Source organism: Mauremys mutica, chromosome 9 (assembly GCF_020497125.1).
Source record: "Mauremys mutica isolate MM-2020 ecotype Southern chromosome 9, ASM2049712v1, whole genome shotgun sequence".
In the NCBI taxonomy this organism is placed as follows: domain Eukaryota; kingdom Metazoa; phylum Chordata; order Testudines; family Geoemydidae; genus Mauremys; species Mauremys mutica.
The window spans coordinates 21228437-21250870 of NC_059080.1; the positions used below are offsets into that span (position 1 = coordinate 21228437).

The 22434-nt window shown below is 45.1% G+C and overlaps 1 protein-coding gene across 1 annotated transcript in view; it reads right to left on the minus strand.

Annotated features, from left to right (window-relative positions):
- Positions 1 to 22434, minus strand: part of LOC123377257 (vascular endothelial growth factor receptor kdr-like) — a 179867-nt gene that overhangs the window by 64025 nt on the left and 93408 nt on the right. Inside the window, exons 10-12 of the mRNA XM_045029922.1 lie at positions 19147 to 19330; positions 13992 to 14112; positions 255 to 363 (exon numbers count right to left, since the gene is read on the minus strand). Coding sequence (XP_044885857.1) covers positions 255 to 363; positions 13992 to 14112; positions 19147 to 19330 — 414 coding nt within the window. The remainder of the gene's footprint in view (positions 1 to 254; positions 364 to 13991; positions 14113 to 19146; positions 19331 to 22434) is intronic.

A 22434-nucleotide genomic window follows, 5' to 3' on the forward strand; every position in this document is an offset into this window, starting at 1 on the left:
GCTTATCTTTGCAAACCTTAGTGACTCCAGTGGGGTTGCACCATGGTAAGAAAGGGCTAATTTGACACCTAGTCTGAGAGAGGCGCCGGAGACCCCATGAAGTCCACTAGGGACTTTGCTATTGCCATTGATACTGCACAGAAATTGCTTGGATTCTGTGGTGCTGAGCAACGGTATGAAACTCTGGGATAGATAAGAGTGCAACCAAGCTTTTATAAAGCAAGCACCCATCATCTGTGCAGCCTGTTATTTACCTGAGACATAGAACTTGATGCTTCTCTCCTCTTTGCCAATCTTGTTTGAAGCCACGCAGTAATAGATCCCTGATGCATTGCTATGTTCTGTAGTCAGCTTGCTTATGATCTGCCAAGCAAAGGGAGAAAAAGAAAGGGGTTTGTTTTTAGTGGATCCATAGTGGGGCAGTGGAAAAGGGTCATAAATGCTGTAGATGAACGTGTTATATTTTATGTTAGAAAAAGCACAATGAATGAAGCCCAACACCGGTCAAATGTTTCTCTCCCATCTCCCTTTATCTCAGCCCGTCAGTTCACTTCCTTTTCTCACCCCCAGCAACTCCTCCCCTTTCCTTCCTCCCCTTACAAACAGGGCTTTTCTTTGCAACACACCTGTGGGACATAGACCCAAAAGGAGGGACACACTAGAAAAATTCATGCAAGAACCTGAAAATACAAGGCTCCTCACTTATTCAGTGCCAATAACTTTCCTCACAACCTCACATTCATGATTCTTTATTTCTGCTGTAAATAATTTTCAACAAGGAGAGGATGCCAAATTTTGTGTGGACATTAGGTAACTCTGAACCTAAAAATGAGTGATGTCCCTTGAAATGAGGAACAGTTGAGAGGTGTAAGCAGCAAAGAGTCCTGTGGCACCTTATAGACTAATAGATGTATTGGAGTGGGTGAGTACCCACTTTGACGCATGTAGTGGAAATTTCCAGAGGCAGGTATATATATGCAAGCAAGAATCAGGCTGGAGATAACGAGGTTAGTTCAATCAGGGAGGATGAGGTGCTAGAAGAGGGCCTCATCCTCCCTGATTGAACTAACTTAGTTATCTCCAGCCTGATTCTTGCTTGCATATATATACCTGCCTCTGGAAATTTCCACTACATGCGTCCGACGAAGTGGGTATTCACCCATGAAAGCTCATGCTCCAATACGTCTGTTAGTCTATAAGGTGCCACAGGACTCTTTGCTGCTTTTACAGATCCAGACTAACATGGCTACCCCTCTGATAGTTGAGAGGTATGTTCCACTGGAGCAGGAAAGTACTTGGCCCTGTCTCTGATGAGGTTTAGTTTGTTCTTGTGGGGATTCCCAGGGTCAGAGGCTGCCTCAACACAACAGGTCTCTCCTCTGACTCCAGAATATCAGAAATTGTGAAATGTAGAAGACAACAGCAGAAAACCCAGAACACATTGCTAAGACAGTAAGCTGGATTTCAAATGGAGGAGACTCTTTCAGCATCGGGGGGGAAGAACTTCTTTCAGTGGTTCAGTCGGAGATGTGGGCCAAGTTCAAGTCCACTCTTATTATCTTGTGTTTCTGGAGATCTCTCTGTACCGTCCCCCTTTGATACATGCCCTTCTGAACAAACTGATTGCCTCATGGCTCTGGGTCATCATGATGCAACATCACACTATCATTAGGAAAAGTCAGCTGGTCTCATCTTAATTCTGGATATTTCATTGGTACCGCTAGCAAGGTGCTGAACCCCTCACAACTGAGATGCTCCTGCAAGACTACTTTGCATTTCCCTGGAATTTTTCACCTGAGGATCTCAAAACCCACATTTGGAACAAATATCACTTTCCTTGAAGTCCCTTTTAACGAGTTTGAGAGCCAGAACTTATAGCACTCCCCCTGGCCTTTTGTCCTTATCTCAGAGTGCTTTGATGTGCACAAAAGCATCTCAGGACTTTCTTTTTAATATCCCAAACTAAATGCACACAAGACATTCCTTTTCTCCTCATAAAGTTTCACCTTGCCTGTGGTTGGAGCAGGGTGGGATGTATTTTCAGGGAGGTGCTTAAGATTTTCTGAGCTTTGGTGCTTTAAATCCTGTAGGGAAATGAGATTCAAAGGTTTGATCCCATGTGAATTTTACATTTCACCTCTGCAGAAGAACAAGTAAATGAAAAAGTGTCTTTGTTTCTCATGGGGACAGACTTTGCTGTAGTTAAGCAAAACCAGGGGAAAAAATCCAGTTCCCTGGGCCTCCAACACAGGAAGGGTAGTGAGCCCCTAAATGCGGCCACTGCACTTCATTTCTGATGTGTCAAAAATGAAATCACACCAAAGAGGGAACATTTTTTGTACAGTTTTTTCCACCAGTCCTCCCTTCCCCCCACTATAACACTTAATAATGGCCCTGATTCTGCAAAGTACTTGAACACTTTGATTTAACATTAAGTACTTGCTGAACTGGGACCAATATTATCTGCATTATTATCAGAGCTTATATTTATATAAAGTGACAAAGAGTCCTGTGGCACCTTATGGACTAACAGATGTATTGGAGCATGAGCTTTCGTGGGTGAATACCCACTTCGTCAGACGCATGTGGTGGAAAATCCATTCACCCACAAAAGCTCATGCTCCAATACATCTGTTAGTCTATAAGGTGCCACCGGACTCTTTGTTGCTTTTTACAGCTGCAGACTAACACGACTACCCTTCTGATATAGTTATATAGGTTTTTTTAATCTCCCAAACCGATATATGCAGGAATTGCTGCAGTCAGGACTGCGAGTCAGCAGTCTCTGGGATGAAATTGGACAGCTGTTCGACAGCTCACAGCCTCACTGCATGTCAGTTCTGCACTGGAAGTCAAGGAGAATACTAGGTAGCCAGTTAAAATGGCAAGGGGGAGGTTGCAGGTAGGCAGAACATAATTACCCATAGTGGAATTTGGCAAGAGCACCAAGAGAAACAACACTATGCTTCTGAAAGCTGCCAGGAGATCTTACTGTCCACTTGCTGATCAATGGGGTCTATATCCTGAGGAAAAGCCCTATAGCAGGGAAAGGAGAAGAGAAGATCACTAGAAAGATTGTTATGCAATTTGGGGGAATTTCTTGGGGAAATCTTACTGAAGAGAGGAGAGAAGGAGTAACAGATTTCCTTGTTTGCATATAATGCACTCAGGTACCATGGTGATAAGTGCAGTATACTCATCTAGAGATGGCAGATAAGCCCTCAGTTTAGTGTCTTGTCTTAGAATGAGCACCTCAAGAAGCCCTCCAAAAAGTGGCTTTTACAACAGTAGCATTCAGCAGAGAAATGCATAGGATTTCAGTGGGGAAATGAAGGATTCAAAGTGATTTTATTTAATAAGATGAATCCCTTGAAACCATTATGCACCAGCTTTTCACTCTGGCTTTATGTTTCTGGGTAAATCCCTGAGATCAGGAGTCCAATTATCTTTGCAGCATCTTAAATAAAGTTCTCAGTGGCCAGACTGTCCTAATCTTGTTTCAATTTCCAATAAAACACTGGAACACACAAATATTCTACCGTGGGGGTTAACCAGTTTTCACAAATCCCTCAAGCCTTCCCATAGTAAAATCAGACAGGTTTGTCTTTCACTCGGCAAAATATACCAGGCTGAACCTGAACAGAGTGGTTAGGAAGCCAGCACTGGGATCCTAACCACTTTTGAAGTGGCCATGGACAAACTCGGGAAACAGGTTCCATGGACAAGTAACCCCTATTAACCCAGAGGGTTAAAAAAAAATAATTTCATACACAGTGCAGATGTTTCCACAGATGTTCATCAGCTGTTATTCTAGATAGTTTAAAAAAAACAGGCTGAACAAACATCACAACCATTAAATATGTCTGTGCTTGGCCATGAACCACAGGTGGAGATTAGGGGATTGTTGCCTTCCCTTTTTAATTAAAATAATTGTAATGCACAAGAAAAATGCGCAAAAGGAGGGTGAGTGTGGGGAGTGGGATGAAACTGAGCAAATGAAAACATAAGGCTAACATAGAGGAACAGAGGCCTAACAGTGAGGCCTATTAGATTGGAGTCATCTCTCAAGTGAGGTGGAGAAGACCTATCAGCTGGGACATTTAAAACAGACCTGGGGACAAAGCACTGAAGGATATTCTGATGGAATGATCCTACAATGTTTGCAGGGAAGAGCTAAATGATCCAGTGAGTCCCCTCCATCTCTTAATTTCTATGCTTAATGTATTTGATAGGCATAGACAGACCTGGAAAATTGTACCAGGAGTAGACGTATCCTAGCCAAAAGCTCATAGAATATCAGGGTTGGGAGGGACCTCAGGAGGTCATCTAGTCCAACCCCCTGCTCAAAGCTGGACCAATCCCCAACTAAACCATCCCAGCCAGGGCTTTGTCAAGCCTGACCTTAAAAAACTCTAAGGAAGAAGATTTCACCACCTCCCTAGGTAACCCATTCCAGTTCTTCACCACCCTCCTAGTGAAAAAGTTTTTCCTAAGATCCAACCTAGACCTCCCCTACTGCAACTTGAGACCATTACTCCTTGTTCTGTCATCTGCCACCACTGAGAACAGTCTAGATCCATCCACTTTGGAACCTCCTTTCAGGTAGTTGAAAGCAGTTATCAAATCCCCCCTCTTTCTTCACTTTTACAGACTAAATAATCCCAGTTCCCTCAGCCTCTCCTCATAAATCATGTGCTACAGCCCCCTAATCATTTTAGTTGCCCTTGGCTGGAGTCTTTCCAATTTTTCCACATCCTTCTTGTAGTGTGGGGCCCCAAACTGGACACAGTACTCCAGATGAGGCCTCACCAATGCTGAATAGAAGGGAATGATCACATCCCTTGATCTGCTGGCAATTCCCCTACTTATACGGCCCAAAATGCCATTAGCCTTCTTAGCAACAAGGCCACATTGTTATGTGCTGGATCCAAACTTTTCCCCTATTTTTCTCTGAACAGATCTTTTCAGATAGAATACACTGTTCTCTGCTGAGTTATAGGGATTGCTCTGAAGTCAAATCTGCAATTACTTTGAAATGACACGTTTGTAGTGATGTTATCATTGATGAAAGGTGACAAATTGAGAGACTGTAGTCTTCTGTTTTCCCTCTGTAGCAGCCCGCAGAAATGCAGTTCAAGTTTCCACAACACATCGCCCCTTACCAGCGTGACTGGCAATTCAGCTGTGTGTCCAATCAATCCTTTGCTCCTCTGCCGAGACTGTGCATAAGCTGATTAATGACAAGGTACTGCAATGGCAGTTGTACTTTGGATACTTTTCTAGAGGGAGTTGGATTGAAACCCCCATCAATCACTACAGAGAGGCCACCAAATGCCTTCCAGAGACCAACAATTTCTGACTGCTTGGGCTGGCTTTGAACTCACAACATAGAAGCCTTCATTGCCCCTTATATAATCCCTGGGCCACCCAGTCCCTCTACTCTAAATGCCACATGATTAATAAATAGTTATAATAAAAGCAAGTTAACTGAGTTTAAACCGAACCACAAAAGAGATAAATGTGATCTCTAAGGCATGTAGTGAGAAGACACTGCTAGGAAAAAAAATGGACTGGAATACTCCAATACATTCCATATGTTTAACTGTGTAATGTTCCTGCATTGATTAAAAAAAAAAGAAGAAGCTATTTTGGAGGCAGCCAAGATGCATTCCACAGTCACACAACATGAGTGTCCTAAGACGAGCACAGTGTAGCTTGGCTTTTTCTTTAAGCTAGAGTAAGCTGGAGCCAGGAAAAATAAATATTTTTTTCTATCCTTTGTTTTCAGTTCCTTGGTCTCATCCCTCCCTCTTCTGGCTCTAGTTAACAATTCTTCTCTCTCTCACTCCATTAGCTACATGTGGGCGAGATAAGGAGGAGAGAAAGAGGGTAGAAAAGTGATCAGCTGTCTAACACTGGCAGCGTGGGGAAGGAGATAGGGTGACCAGATGTCCCGATTTTAGAAGGACAGTCCCGATTTTGGGGTCTTTTTCTTATATAGGCTCCTATTACCCCCCACCCCCGTCCCGATTTTTCACACTTGCTCTCTGGTCACCCTAGAAGGAGATGGCTAGAGGAAGATGAAATTAACAGGAATTTCACTAGAAATCCTGCAAAGAATATATTCAATTAGCTCCTTATTCAGCCATTCGGAGGGCAATGGTATCATACGTGTATTTCATTGTTAAAGCTGCTGCCTTAACTATCCCAGTCAGATCTTAGCATGTTCATTTAAAAGCTGATAAAGGAAGGTGTGAGGACTAGCAATTAGATAAGGGGTCAGGGAGTCGACTGAGGACTGCTGGGCTCTGTTCTATGAATGATTAGCTCGGTGTCCTTGGCAAGTCATTTAACCTATCCATGACTCAGTTTCCCTGTAAAATGAAGACAATACTTACCTACCTCACAGGTGTGTTGGTTGGCTTACTGATTGTAAAGTGCTATGAGAGCCTCAGGTGAAAGGTGCTGAATAAGCACAAAGTATTATTATCATGTCTATAAATGTGGAATTAAAAAAACCCTCTCGCTGGTGACTTATGCATCATGTGATTGTTTTGCTTACATCTGAGGGCACTTTCCTATAAAATACTCTGTGCCAAATTGTACTTCTGGCCACTCCCACCAGGGGCCGACAATCATGCTTTGTTTGGAAAATGACTGAATGGTGCTTCATTGCTTGAAAGGGCTGGCAGGCTATTGGCTCGTGGTGGTTCAGGGAAACCCACCAGGTTAATTAGCAGCTGCCATTTGGAGCAAGGGAGCCAGTGCTGCTTGCTCTAGACATGAACGATCACCACAGGCACGATCATTGCACCTTTAGACCCACCTCTGCTGTGAGTAACCTAGGGTGGGCCTGGCCCTAGTGCTGATAGGCAAGGGGCTGACTGTTCCTGGAGCATTCCTGCACCCCTGGAGCATCTCAAGCAAACTAGCAGGCTGTGCAGGAGTGGTGAGACTGCTTTTGCCTCTCACCCTGGGATTCGTAAATAAATGAGCCCAAAGTGTGCAGGGTGGCCCTTGGCATGGCTCCTTGGAGCTCACCAGGCACTCTGGGAAGAAGGTTAAGCCATTGAAAGGGATGGTGCAGCCCACACATTGTCCTGTACACTGGAGAGCTCAGAGAGGGGTTGTGCCACAGTGTCCTGCCCACTGCATAAACCAGAGCCTACATGGCACAATCTGCTTTCTGGAATTTGGATTTGCCTTATCCAGAAATCAGGGGTATGACTGCTCACCTGGCCCTGCTAAACAGACAAACCTGCTGCTGTTTTTGGAAGCTCATTTGAAATGAGCACACCTGTGGGGTGATACTTTTAAAATGTCTTGTTAGTTGTTCACATATCTCCAGCTGACAAACTCCCCTGCAGCTCAATTCCTGTATCATGCACCTCCGGGCACTGTACTTTGTTCCTCCACGGCAGTATAACGCTGATGTTTTCAGCTGGAGCTGCTTAACCCCCCTAGGTCCTCCTGAAATTCACCATCCAGATAAAATCATAAGGCTCCCCACAAAAAACATCTCCAATCAGCTGCATGAACAGGGCAAACTAACCCATCAGATTCTGAACCACGTGTACATGTGTGGGAGAGAAAAGACCCACAGAAACAAAGATTGCATTATCTATGGACCCTGATATATATATTTATTTTTATTATGACCTATTCTCCCAACTTCAGATCAATACAATCAGTATTATAATGGGAAAGAGAATAAAGGAATATTATCCCAGCATCTTTCAACCTGAAGGGAAAATCTCAAAGCAATTTACATCCTGGGAGATGCTTCACCTGGCACTAAAATGAAGCCACCTCTGGAAACTGCTTAACAGTTTAAGACAGGAAGTGAAGTCTCCAGTATCCAACCAAAACTGCAGGGAGAAATTGGGTGGCAGAACATAAATTGGCCAAATAGGAATTTGGCCAGGAACTCTGAATTAATGCCCTGGTTCTTGTGACATATGCTGAGGTGTCCAGAATAACCACACATTATTCCTTAAGGCTGAAACTCATTTCATGAGCCATCAGTCTTTGGGCAGGGAACTTCACAGAGGCAAAGCGATGAAATTCCCCTCCCCATCTGTGAAAAGGAATAATAACAACAGCACTGCATCCCACAAGGCTAACATGAGACTTCACTGATTTTTGTGTGCAAGGCACTTAGAGATCCTGGCAAGGTATTATTATGAGATCTCAACCTCCAGCAGCACCGAATCCCCTAGCGCCTTGCTGGGTCATTGGTTCGCTACTGACTCAGGGAAAACTCAGGATTAAAAAAAGAAATGCAGTAGTGCCTCAACCAAAGTTCAAAACTCAGTGTACTTGATAGAGAGCAAAATTCTGGGTTTAGGGTAGCCGCCCCAGGAATTTATGGGGGGTGGTGTCTGCATTTTCAGCAGGCAGGGCCCTAAAATATTAGTGCCACTGTACAAACATGCATCTCTGCAGGTCTTTGAGAGCCTGAAATGGAAGGAGTCTGAGACGGAGTGTAGTGAAGAGCTGGAGATGGGGGAAAATTCACCCTCCCCTTTGCAGGACTTCAGCTATGGCAGGACAGGCTCAAGTCACACAGGAAAAATAACCAATTTCAGCTAATCCCAGCTTCATAACACAGTCAATAAAAACCAGGTTAACCCAGTCTCCAACATCTTTATTATTTCATCTGGCTAGTCAAATGCAGATGAATTACTTGCTAGGACATGGTGGGAATGGATTGGTCTATTTCCTGTCTGTTTCATTTCTGGTGGGAATAACCACTGATAAAAACAGGGAAAAGTCTGAAGGCTACAAGATTTCATCAGTGTCTTTTTAAAATTATATTCTATTATCCAAAGGCTCTACTTAACTCAACACAGATAGCATTGGTCTTCAGAAAGGGGGTGGGTGGGATTGTCCACAATGTAAGCTGGCAGACATAGTGCTGAAATCTGAGATTCACATAACCTAGCTTTATTAATAGGAATAAATCTTAATCAAGACACAGAGGTATTAGGAAAGACATCAGAATGCCTTTATAAGCAGCAGGCCAGGGGGAGATGAAAATGAATGAACAAATCATAAATTGTAAAATTATATAATTTATAAATGTATCTTTTAATGAAAGTTTAATAATCAAATATTCAAATGTGTACGTACAAAGGGTGTGTGCTGCAGGGTACTGAGGGTTTGGGAACACACAAAAACATGAACCCTTTAGCAAGACTGCAATCTAGAAAAAGCAACAAAGGCCAGAAAAGGCTACTGCAAACTGGGATCAAACAACAGCTGCAAAGTTATTTTAATAATCCCAAAGGAACAAAACAGTTGTGTTGCAGAGAAATTGCTTACAGAGAAAACAACAAGAGTCATATTTAGAAAAACAAACTTGGGTGGAGGAGGCTGGATCTATGTATCCTTGTCTTCACTACTGTGCTAAATCGGCACCACTGTGATTGATGCAGCGGTGTCGATTTAGTGTGTCAGGTGAAGATTTACTACATCAACAGGAGCATGGTCTCCCATCGACACCGCTTCACTGTGTCACCATGTCACGTGGTGTCACCATGTAGACACCGCATTAACTCGATGTAAGTTACATCGCTCAGAGGGCTGGTTTTTCCCCATCCCTGAGCAACGAAACTTACATCGACTTAAGCCATAGTGTCGACAAGGCCTTATGAAGGTACTTATACAATAGTACCTGAGCACCACACAATCTATATGTATTTAGCTTTGCAACAGGAGGAAACTGCTGTTATCCCAGTTTTTACAGATGGGGAACTGATGCACAGAAACAATAAGGGTACGTCTACATTACCCGTCGGATCAGCGGGTAGCAATCGATCTATTGGGGATCGATTTATTGTGTGTTTACACTGCATTACACGATAAATTGATCCCCGATCGCTCTCCCGTCGACTGCTGAACTCCAGCAGTGCGAGAGCGGAAGTAAAGTCAATGGGGGAGCCGCGGCTGAAGTTGTGTATCTTAGATCGATCCCCCCCTAGTGTAGACCAGGCCTAAGTGACTTGCCCAAGTTTAGTTCCTTAACCACTGGACCATCCTGCTTCTGACTGTTTCAGGAGAAGAGATAGGGCCAAAGAGCCGTCTGCCTCTAGTTCACTGTTCTGAATTCTACTTAATGGTGAGCTATGGCTGATCAGCAGCTTCTGTGAATGGAGGCAGTGGTCTCAGCCCATGGCTCCTGGACAGATGTAATCATTAAAGAAGGCACCTTTGTCAATGGACTCAGGAAGGCAAGGGCTGAATGAGTCACAGACACGTGGTCTGTTCTGGTCCGGGTTGGGAGAAGAAATTTGCCCTGTGCTGCCCATGCTATTCCTGTTCTGAGGAAGGCTTTGATGTTGCCAGTCAAGCACTTTTCACCTTGGTGCCTTTCAGACCCAAACACTTAAAACTCTTGCCCTGCTCTTGCTATCCATTCCCTGTGGGGCAACACTTACACCTGGCTGGTGCCCCATTGACGTCAAAGGGGCTCTGCACAGTCACAGTGGGAGGTTCAAATGCCTGGCTTGGAGCCTGCAATACTGTACCAGTACTAATGCAGCGCAGCCACCTCTAGAACAGAGAGCAACAGCCAATGAGCACACACCAGAAGGCGGGATGGGGAAATTTTGGCCAGGGAAATTGGGTCAAATCCCTGCTCTGACCAAAAGTTCCAAGGGACAGTTTACATCAGTGTGATACACACTGTGTACATTCAATAACAATTACAGTGTCTACATGGTGCAGCCAGGCACAGTGAGTGGCTAGCATGGAACTCAATTTTTCAAGCGCAGAAGCCTGAAGCGAGTCCATGGACAGAAAACCTGAGCTGCTTTGAGTTGGGCTTGTGGTACTCTTCTCCCTTGTCTGCTAGACTAATCTCCACTAAAGCTCTGCAAAACAATCAACTTTCGCTTCATCCATTGTCATCGGGAGGATTATTTTTTGTGATTTTGTTCACAAGCCGTTACAGTTTGGGGGAAAGGTAAATGTTGCAGGTTTGGGCAGAGAAGGCAGCCTGAGGCTGAAATTCCAGAAACAATTGGTCAGATATTTGCCCTTGGCAAAAACTTGCCAGGTTTGCACCTGAAAATCTTTTGGGGGAGGGAAAATGGGAGGTGGGGTGGGGCTGGGTGTTTGCCCTTTGTGTGGAAAACAAAACAATAAAATAGTGATATTTATGTTTTGTTGCAGTGTTTCAGGAATCCCAGCCTGATGCACAAAGTAGCAGCAGCTGCTGAAAGACTGGTGGAGGGGAGAGTTTACAACTGTTGCAGCAATTGCAAGGCACCTTATTTGCGCCGTGGCCTTTTAAACTGATTTTCAAACATGTAAAAGCCCCTGGACACAGATGGCTCTGATTGTCCTCTCACGTTGGTTTCCCAGCGCCATTTGCTTCAGCGGAGTTATTCCTGCATTACACTGGTGTGAAGAGAGATGGAGACTGACGCCCTTGTCTACACTGCCATTTACTTTGGTCTAACTTATGTTGCTCAGGTGTGCGAATAAGCCACCCTCCTGAGCGACGTACGGTACACCGACCTAAGTGCCAGGAGAGCTTCTCCTGCCGATATAGCTACTGCCACTCACAGAGGTGGTTTTATTATGCTGAGGGGAGAGAGCATAGAGTGTCTTCAGCAGACTGGTTACAGTGGTGCAGCTGCAGTGCTCCTAGTGTAGACTAGCCCTGAGTTTATTAGCAAGAGCTCAGCAGACTTGACATGGGTGGTGGCCTCGAGAACCAGAAAAGTCAGGGACCTGAATGCTTTACAAAGGAAGAACCTTTGTGGGGACAAGCTGCTGTTATCTAAAGAGAAAGAGACTGTTGTCAGTTGCCAGAAGAGGATCTGAATTAAATACTGCAGCTCTTATTCCTCCCAAGAGGAGGTTTCCATGGTCTCATTTTCTATAAAATACAGCAGACCAGGTTTGGAATGAGATCTCTGCCCTACTCATATGCCTCTTCCAGCAACTGTTGAGAGTCTTTACAAACAGCTGGGACTTTCTGGGTGGTTGCTTCTTCTCTACAGTTCTGAGACTAAAGGAGCAGCAAAAGACAGAGCCTAGAGCCTGTGTTATCTAGATACACACAATCCTAAATGTGGGGAAGCCCCAGCAGGGAGACAGTTCCGAGAATGAAACTGGAATTGTGCTTTTCTTCCCCCCACTCACATTTTCAGAGTTCCCTTTTAAATTACATTCAGTATTGAAAGTCTCCATGAGACAGACCAGATGGGAGAGGACTTGATTCTCCACGGTGCTGATCAATCTGGACCCAGTCCAGGGAAGCACTGAAGCACATGCTTATCTGTAAGCATGCAGGGCCGGTGCAACCATTTAGGCAACCTAGGTGGTCGCCTAGGGTGCTAGGATTTGGGGGGCGCCATTTTTTTCGGCAGCGACCACAGCGGCCTGATCTTCGGCCACTCTGGTCGCCGCTGGCATTTAGGTGGCGGGAGCTGGGGCGGGGGAGCGCAGGGCGGGCCACCTGCAGCAAGTAAGGGCGGGGGGTGGCACGCAGGGGAACTCCTCGCCCCAGCTCACCCCTGCCCCGCCTCCTCCCTCAGCACGCCGTGGCTGCTTCACTTCTCCCACCTATCAAGCTGGCGGCACCTAAGCTGATTGGCGCCGCAAGCTTGGGAGGCGGGAGAAGTGAAGCAGCCACGGCGTGCTGGGGGAGGAGGCGGGGCAGGGGTGAGCAGGGGAGGGTGGGGGGGTACCTCAGGGTAGGAGGTGGGGAGCTGCCACAAGGGGGGGGCGCCTCAGGGCGGAGGGGAGGAGCTGCCGTGGGGGGGGAGCCTCAGGGCAGGAGTGCGGGGGGGTGGGGTGGGGAGGGCGCAAGGTGGAAGTTTTGCCTAGGGTGCGAAACATCCTTGCACCGGCCCTGTAAGCATGTGAGTAGTCCCATAAAGTTAACCATGTGTTTAAGTGCTTTGCTGAGTCAGCACCAGAAAATGAAGCCTCTTGCAGGATTGAGTCCCAACACTCCTGATGCATGTCCACACCTACCCCTGAACAAACAGAACTGTGACACTGCCTGGAGACCCATACATATCCATATATACATAGTAACTAAGGGGTAAAACATGTCAGAGCCACACCACAGCGTCTTCTCCAGTGCAGAGTCAGAAGTCTGCAGCTGTGGCGCAGAACGTTTGCAGCAATCACCCTGGATTGGAATGTTCATGCATAAAAGGTGCCACCTTGTTCTTTGAAATGTTCCAGTTTGTGGCATTTAGGCCCAGACCCAGGTGGAACTCTGGGAAGTATCATGTCTCCTGGAGCTCCCAAGCACACTCAGGGATCATGCCCACCATACCACCTCTGAAGGTGTGCAGCAGGCAGTTCATGGGCAGCCAGCTTTGCTGGCCAGTGAAGACAGACAGGCGTTTATGGTCTTACCTCCTTCCACTTGTTGTGGAGTCACTGATGCCCCACGGGGTTAGCGAACAACCACAACTCCAGTGGAAGTCAGTGGGAGCTGCAGGTGCTCAGAATCTCTGAAAACCAGGCCCAAGTTATCTTGAAGTGGGCACCCCAAAAATGGGTGCATCCAAACTTAGGGGGCTCTCAGGAAAATGTAGATGCTGAGGTTATTATTATGGGGATAATAATGCTGCCATCCTTCACAGGTGTACTCTGAGCATGTTGGTGAAGCGCATTCCAGATCCAAAGTGCTTTGTAAGTGAGAAGTATTTTGACGAGCTTAGAGCTGAGTGCTAGTCACAGGCCCCCTCTTGTGCAGAGCAGTCCTTACACTTTCTCAAGAGTGAGCGAGACTGAAAGGTTTTTGACCCACAGGTCTTTGGAGAGTTTTAAACAGGGCAAGTGACATCACTGCCAGAGTCTAACATTCCTACACAGCCGGGATTTGAAAATGATCTCAGGGCTGTGGAATTTAAAGCATGTTAGCAGTTAGCAGGAAAGCAGCGCTTGAGAAACTCAAGGAGAGCTACTCTGTGTGAGTGCAGCAGCCCCCGCAAGAAACCCAGGATTATTCCAGGACATACCTTTTTTTTATCTTCATGCATTATGTATTTCTCTTCAATGCTCTCGATTTTGTTGCCTGTCCACATGTCTGCCTCACTGATGTTTTTCTGAATGACAGTTCTTTTTCCATGGTGTCTGCAGCTGGAGGTGGAAAAGGGAGGATGAAATTGAAAACTACACATGTATTTATATAGACTATATAGGAAGCATTCAACCAGAGGTGGTCTCTATCTGTACAGTGCCCCCGGACTTCTTGAAAGCTACTGTTGATAACAGACTGATGGAGATTTCTGTCTCCTTGTGGAAATGACCATCACTACATCTCAAACTCATTTTGGGGGCATGTTTAAATTTGGTTTAAACTTTGATCCAGCTAAATCATTTTCTGATGTGGCTTAAACCAGCCAGAGCATGTGTCTAAACTGTGAACCCTAGATTAGAGTACAGTAAGAACAATGTGTTTGCAATGAACGACATTCATAGGTTAGAACATGGGTTAGTCCCATTCACAATGGCTGGTCAAACTGTGTTAGAGACCAGGTTAGCTTCAACATGGTTTTCAAACTGCATCTAAAGACCAGGGCAGAAGGAGTGTTTATAGTGAGTATTCCACAGTTAGGAGACACAAATATCAGCATTCTGTCACCAGTGAAAATCCGCCAGTTCTCTAAGAACTGCAAGTGATGTTTCTGCTAACGGAGGCCTTCAGACTACTGGACACTCCGGAACTTGTGTGTGACAATCTATCTAAGGTATTTATAGATTATCCTCTTTATTGCCACAACAATGCTGTGGGATACGGTATTTCTATAATCCTCATTTTATAGATGGGGAACTGAGGCACCAAGAAGCTAAGTGACCGGCCTAAGGTCAAACAAGAAGTCTGTGGTGGAGCAGGGAACTAAACCAACGTGTCCCCGGCTAGTGCAGCCTCCATAAGAAACTACACTGCACTCCCCATGAAACAGCTAAAGACAGAGAGTATGGGGTAATTAAATCACATCACTAAAGTGTGATTTGCAAAACAGGAGATACACCTGCAGATCATTATAGTCATAGCTCATTAAAGATATCAGACACTTCCTGTATATTCTGAAATTCAGAACCCCACTCATTCAAACAGTGGGACGTGAGTGATGGCTTTTAATGTTCCTGCTTAGAAAAGCCAAGTAGGATAAGTAAGTGCAGGGAAAGGGATTGGAATGGGTGTATACTAAGACAACAGAGGAAAAAGAAGTAGAGGTTCCATTCATCATAATAATAATGCATATCGAAAATTAATTCAGTATGTTTGCATACATTCCAAAAGGGCTAATGTCATTCTGGGGTGTATAAACAGGAGTGTTGTATATAACACATGGGAGGTAATTGTCCCGTGCTACTTGATGCTGGTGAGGCTTAATCTGCAGCAAGGAAGATTTAGGTTAGATATTAGGAAAATCTTTCTAACAAGGGTAGTTAAGCACTGGAATAGGCTTCCAAGGGAGGTTGTGGAAGCCTCATCTTTGCAGGTTTTTAAGAACAGGACAAACACCCGTCAGGGATAGCTTAGGTTTATTAGGTTCTGCCTCAGCGCAGGGGGCTGGACTAGATGACCTCTTGAGGTCTCTTCCAGCTCTATATTGCTATGATTGAATATTAGACAAATACAGAGTAGGGCGTACTTCTTATTAGTCTGAAGTTTCATCGCAGATGGCACTCTTCAGAGGGCTTGCTGGCTCAGGGGACTGGTATCTGTGCTGGGTAGGGATCTTTTCATTTCATGGTTGCCAGTTTAAATCCAGTTTAGGATGGAAGTGAATGGAAATTGTTACCATGTGATTGATGGCTGGGTAGTGAATTGAATTCAGATCCTAAAAGACAGGTGTCTACATCACAAAGTCAGCACACATGACAGAAATCCGCCTCCTTATTAGCAGTTTCAGCAGAGATGCCAAGGTTTGGATGACCAGGGAGTCTGAACTTCTGCCCTCAGTCTTAGAGGCCATTGCACCAGAATAGGGTTATAGAAGGTAAAACTTGTGCAAAATAAATGTGACCTGATTTTCAGAGGTGCACCATACCCATAAACCCCACTGATTTGCTTAGGAGTTGTGGGTGCTGCACTTGTGACAATCAGGCTCCCAATACATAAGACCTCCTCTGTATGATGCACATTGGAGAAGAAGTGTTTTTGCCAGGAGATCACAAGACACGCTTTGGATCAATAAATCTGTACTAATATCGGTGTCTCCATCCAGCACGGTCTGATATGAAGGTGCCTTGTGTGGCTTCCTACAAGTAACAATTCCCTCATAAGGCTGCGTAAGGCAGGAGCTCAAAGGAAACAAGTCAAATCACAGCTAGACTTGGAGTGAACAATGACCGCGCATTGGGACTCCAGCTATAGCGGTGAGAGAGAGAAGGAGAGGAAATGAGACAACAGCAGGAAATGAGGGAGGGTGGGGTGTGTGTCATTTCCCACAGGAATCCTCCTACAGCTTCTGCTGAGGAGAGATAAGACTGCCTCCGAGGCCAGCAGAGGTAGACGCCACTCTGCAATTGTATTTAAATTGATAACATCAGGGACTGAATAGCTCGGGGAGTTGGGACCGGGGTTATGCCCGGCCTTTTGCTTCCAGGTTACTGGTTCTAATTTGGACCAGGTTGGCAGTAATGCCCCAGAGTTACTCTCACACAGTGCCTGCTGGTGGTGGTATGTCAACAAACTAAAACGCAGGGAAATGTTGTACTTTCAGTGTGAAGTCTCGCAATCCCATCCTAGATGCAGGGCTCGGAGATTGCCGGTGAGCTACTGTGACTTCCGTCAGGATGCGTGATACATGACTCTGCAGTATTCCCCCTCTCGTCTTACCTAAGCCCTTGCTAAACACCTTCAGTGATGGTGCCTTGAATACCCTCCATGGAAGCCTAGTGCAATACCTATCTGCTCTGACAAAAGTCTGCAAATTCCCAGCTGTTGTTTTATTCCTGGAGGGACAGTGTGTCTGCTGGCCAAATGCTAAACCAATTACCAGGCTACCCTTCACATTCTCATGTGGGTGAACACAGGACTGCTGCTGACGCTTGAATCTTGGGACCCAGATGGCTGCTGTCCCATGTAATCCCACAGGTAATTTCCCTTTGGTAGCAGCTGCACTAAAATGGCCTTGTCTGGGAGATGCTCCTTGCAAACTATCCATGTCCGGTGGCCTGTCACCAGACATGTCCTTGAAAAAGAGCTGAAACCGCAGCCAGCGTTATAAACATTTTCCATTGCTGCTTTTCAAATGACAGCAGAAAAAAGGAGCCACGCAGCACATTTCTCTCCTTATTCCCACATCTGCCTTTATCTTTAAGGTGGAAAACCTGACTCCAGCCTTCTCACTGCAGAAAAGGGTTAAAGTGCAACTGGAGTTGTTACGTTTGGCCCCTGTATTTCCCTTTGGTGCTCACCAGGGGAAGCACTCCCCATTCAGATCTGAGCCCAGGCGTCTCCCCGTGGACTACTTAGCTAATATCTCAACAGGAACAAAGGAAACGTCTATTTGTCTAAAGAATCCTCATGAAGCGTCTCGGGTTTAACTCGCTTAGTTTCTGTTTGCTGGATTCTGACCTGCCAGCTTTCTTCTGCTTCTGCAAACTCTCATGCTGTCTCCAGTTCTTTATCAAACAAATGTTCACGGCAAGACACTCAACCTTTTGCTGCACCTTGCAGTATTGTGTAATATTCAGGTTGATGTGGGTGGATGATGACTCAAAGTGCACCGAAGATGGCTCCTGAGATTCAGGTTAGACACATGGAACTCCTATGTGAAACTGAACCTAAATCTTTGAAACATTTGTCCATCAATGATCCCTGAAGGGATAGAAAGGAGGTCTTTTCTCTGTGATTGCTGGATTTCTACACTTAAAAAGAATACACTTTTCCTTCAAATCTGCCCTTGCTGGTCACTCTCACAAATCTTCCATTCCCTTGTCAACCAACCACATATTTTGCATCCAAGGTTTCACAGGAAAAAAACTCCAGCTAAATCAAAGGGGCATTGTCAGGTTAAAGAGAATCTGGTCCAAATCTGTTACACTAAGATGACCTATCACTGTTCTGACAGTAAAAGAGGCCATAAAATGGGTGTAATTTACAGCATGAGCAGTGTAAATTGTCTTACTGTAACTGAGACCGAAACATCTATTAAACAAGCACAGGGCCTTAGCTCTGTTACTAATAACCCAGTAGACTACTGCAGCCGAATTCATTTTCAAAATCCAACTGATTTTTTTGCTTTTTGTGCTGTTATTTTTTGCACCTCTATTTCTCGTCTGAAACAATGCAAATCAATAGAATTAGTTTCCCTTTTGTTGCAGCACTAAGAACCTGGTGGAGAGCAGACCCAATGATCATGATGATCCCTTTTGGCCCTAAAATCTATGAATCTTGTGCTTTTGGGTTGCAATGGTTATTTTTTTTTAAAGCAGCTGTTTCCATTGGAATTTAAAGACTTATGAACTTCTCCATTGGTCGTAGGTATTTGAAGAAGTTTATTTGTATAAAACCTAAATTTGGAGTAAAATGTGAATTGTGAGTGACCTTTCAAGGCAACTAGTCATGTCTGCCTTAATTAAAGAAAACAAGATGGAAGATTCTTGCTCCATATTGTAATATTCTCTTTCCTGGAAGTGGTAAGGGGGTTATATGGCCTTCCCCTTACAGATCATTAATCTGAAAACAGTTTGGTTTCATAGTAACCACCTGCTGTTTGATGATCTGCATAAAATGAGTTGTTTGGTCTCAGAACAGTTCCTACTGGACACAGAGCCCAGCACCACAGCTGGCAGTAAAGGCTTGGCCCTGCTGCCATGTGAGTGAGTGACTAAGCTCCCATTTGCTTTAATAGCTGGTCAGCACTCTCAGCTGAGGGACTAAGGATTGAATAGACCTAATAAAATGGATCTCTCCAGGTCAGGGTTCAGAAGATGAATGGGGCTATAGCGGGGAGCCTGCACTGTGGTTGTCCATGCTGTGGACAGATGACTTCAATCTCCAAGAGCTCTCTGTTACCCTGGACTTGCTCTTTGAAAAGTATAAAGAAAGGGCACAGGTGCTATCCCCAGGCATTAAAGTCTTTCACAGATGCCCAAGCATATTGGCAAGAGGATTTCTCAGAAAAAGAAACAAGTGATACGTAACCAGCTCACCCTGAGAAGAGAGCCCCAGGAGCGTGCACTTGCCGCGTGTCTTCAGGGGCGCATGGCTCCCACTCCCACGTGATCTTGGGGTCCGGAGTCCCGCTCGCAGTGCACTGAAGGCTTTGTGTGCTTCCTAGGTTCACTTGTGCGACCGTGTCAAAGTCTGTCTCCTTTTCATAGATTTTGGGCCTCTCTAAAAAAAAAACCAAAAACAAACCTCCATAAAGCGAGGTGACAAATACTGCCCATCCATAAAGCCGGAACAGTGTCATCCGCTGGGCGGGCCTGGTTTCCGTAGGGGCGTATGTAGGTGTAACCAGTGAGGAATGGTAAAGAAACGAGCTGGGTGCATGGTGACCAATGATACCGAAAAGGCTCCCACATAGTCACTAGCCTGAATGTTTCACGAGGTTTTACAAAACATGTAAACTCCACCACATTAATCCCAGCCGCCTTCAAACACCACGAACGTTAGACGTCTCCTGGATAAAGCTACACAGTGAAATTCTCATTGACTTCATGGGATTAAGATGTTACAGGGTGGTTCCTTACCCTATAGGCAAAATCTGATCTCTCTTAATTCTTATACCCTTCTGCCCAGACTTCCAGTGTTAGGGCTAGTCTACACTTACATGCCAGTTCGACGCGGAGAGTTCGACTTTTCGGAGTTTGAACTATCGCGTCTAATATAGACGCGATAGTTCGAACTCCGGAAGCGCTCCGTTCGACTCCGGTACTCCACCACTGCAAACGGCGGTGGCGGAGTCGACCTTGGAGCCGCGGAGTTCGGTTCCGCGGCGTCTGGATGGGTGAGTACTTCGAACTAGGGTACTTCGAATTCAGCTACACTATTCACGTAGCTGAATTTGCCTACCCTAGTTCGACCCCCGTTCTTAGTGTAGACCAGGCCTTAGTGGCTTAAGAGAATCTTATTAAACAGTTGGTGGTTTGGAACAGGGTTATCATTGTTGATGAACTCCCCAGAGTCTTTGTAACAAAGTCTTTTTGATTTGGCCACCTTGTCTTCCTCCTTCATTACCTTGTGCCATGCACAGGATGAAGGGGAGAGGGGAGAAGAGCAGGGATTGCAAAGTGCGTGGTGCTCAGGGGGCAGAAGGCAGCTATAAAGGGGTGTGAAAAAATTCTCATCACTGGCAAAACCATTAAACAAAGCCATCTGGGTGTGCAAAAATAGAAAAATATTTCTTAGTTTCTCTTTGAATTTTTCTAAGGAAAAAATAGATTCTTTTGTCGTCAGAAAATTGCCATTTTGCTACTGTGTTCCCTCAAAATATGATAAATTCCTATCTGGAGCCAAGCTGAGAACAAATCCTGATTTTGAAATTTTGGTGTAGTGTTGAGACTCCTGGAATGCTCAGGAACATCGCTCAGTCCACATGCAGAGACATGCAGGGTCTCCACAATATAAGCAGCAGTAAGAGCAAAAAATGGATCGTTCCAATATGCGAAACATTTTCACCGGAATCTTGGAAACAAGACTTTGGGTCATACTTAGTGAGGTGTGAACACTAAAATATTTGGATAAGCATCCAAAAATTTGGCAGCTTATTTGAACTGTAATAAAGACTCTTGCATCTGCAAAACTGAGATCCTCTTTTGCAAACTTGACCCATGTGAATAATCTATAGTCAAGTGAGCTGCCCCATTGAAATCAATGGAACAGAGGTTCTTATACTGTGCTCATCACTGTAGTATGTGAGGAATAAACAAGGAAATCAACAGGACTGCTTGCATGACTAAGTATTATTTGTGTGTGTAAAGGGTGCAAAATCAGAACTTTAGACTGGAAATCTCAGAAGATCAGGCTCAGTGTGACCCTTCCAATACCTATGGTTGTCAATGGAGAAGGTATACTTTGTGTCTTCTATTTCTGGCTCCCGCAGAAACATGCCAACTGAAAAATGGTGGCATAACCCCCCCTTTCCTAACTTCAGAAAGTGACCTTTTCCTGACCTCAGAAAGGTTTGGGCGTGAAAACGTGGCCTCTTTCTTTATGCAGACTGCTCTGCCCATCCCTAGTCATATCTCTTTGTCCGCTTCTCATAACAGGAAATCATAAAGATTTATTGGTCTGGGTCCCTCTTTGGAACACCTCTGAGTAGCTGACTGTGGCTGCTTTAAGCTGAGAGCTTTTGACAAGTCGGGAAGTGTACAGTAGATTAGATTTCTGGTTTTTTGGGTTGACTTCTTTTTTCTCCTACCAAGGAGGCCCCAGATCTGCAAATATGAGCTATTGCCTAACTCATCAGTCTTGGACCCCTGCCCTCTGTTTTTGTCTCCCAGCCCTCTTCTCTGACTAGGGACTGACCAGCTTGGCTTTTCAGCTCTGATCCCATGTCTCTGTGGGATCCTCATTTTCCCTTTCTCATGGCTGCCAGGTCAGACTAGGAAAGGTCTTCTGACCCCAGCCCTGCCTGAAAATCTATCAGCCTTCCCCCCTAACAAGTTTTGAGGAAGGGTTGTTGACTGGAGAGGGCTCAGCAACATCCTAGCTCCCATGCCATAATGAGACATTAGTTGGAATAAATAACCTTAATTAGTGTTTCACTTTAAAAATGACTGACCTTCTGGTGTTAAGATATCTACTGCATAAGTTGCAGTTTGTTCCCTTTCTCCCCTTAAGTGGCCCTAATACCAGTAGCACACACCATGCCTCAAATCCACTTTCCACCCCCTCTTTCTCCAATTAGAAAGATGAAGTCGGGATTATCTTGTGGTTAAGGCACAGAACTGGGAGTCAGCAGGCCTTGGTTTTACTCCTGACTGTGCCACCAACCCACTGTGTGATGCTGGACAAGCTACTGCAGTTCTCCGTGCCTCAGTTTCCCCATCTGTAAAATGGAGGGAATAAAACCTAGTATTATAAAGATTGTCTTGTTAATGTTAGTAACCTGCTTTGAGATTCTTGGATGTAAGGTGCTATTCCTAAGGGAAGACTGTTACTGATTTGTGTTCTGCAGAGAAAGGCTACTTTTAATTGGTGTCTCTTTCCCCACCACTGAATCATTCCCAATCATAAACACCATCAAAACCCCCTGGTGGACAAGAGTCCATTTTCTATGCTCTCAGAACATTTTTCTGTTCATTCTCAAATTTTTCATTCTCCTCATCTGCAAAGAACGTGTACATGCGTTTTTCACCAAAGAAAGAGTGTTAAGGTTAATATGGAAGGGTGCAAAAATATTGTTTTCTTGGGTGTGAGCTCTGAGTTTTGCAGACTATCTGTATATGAGAGAGAGAGAGACTGTGCATGTGCATGCATGTGAGAGGGACAGA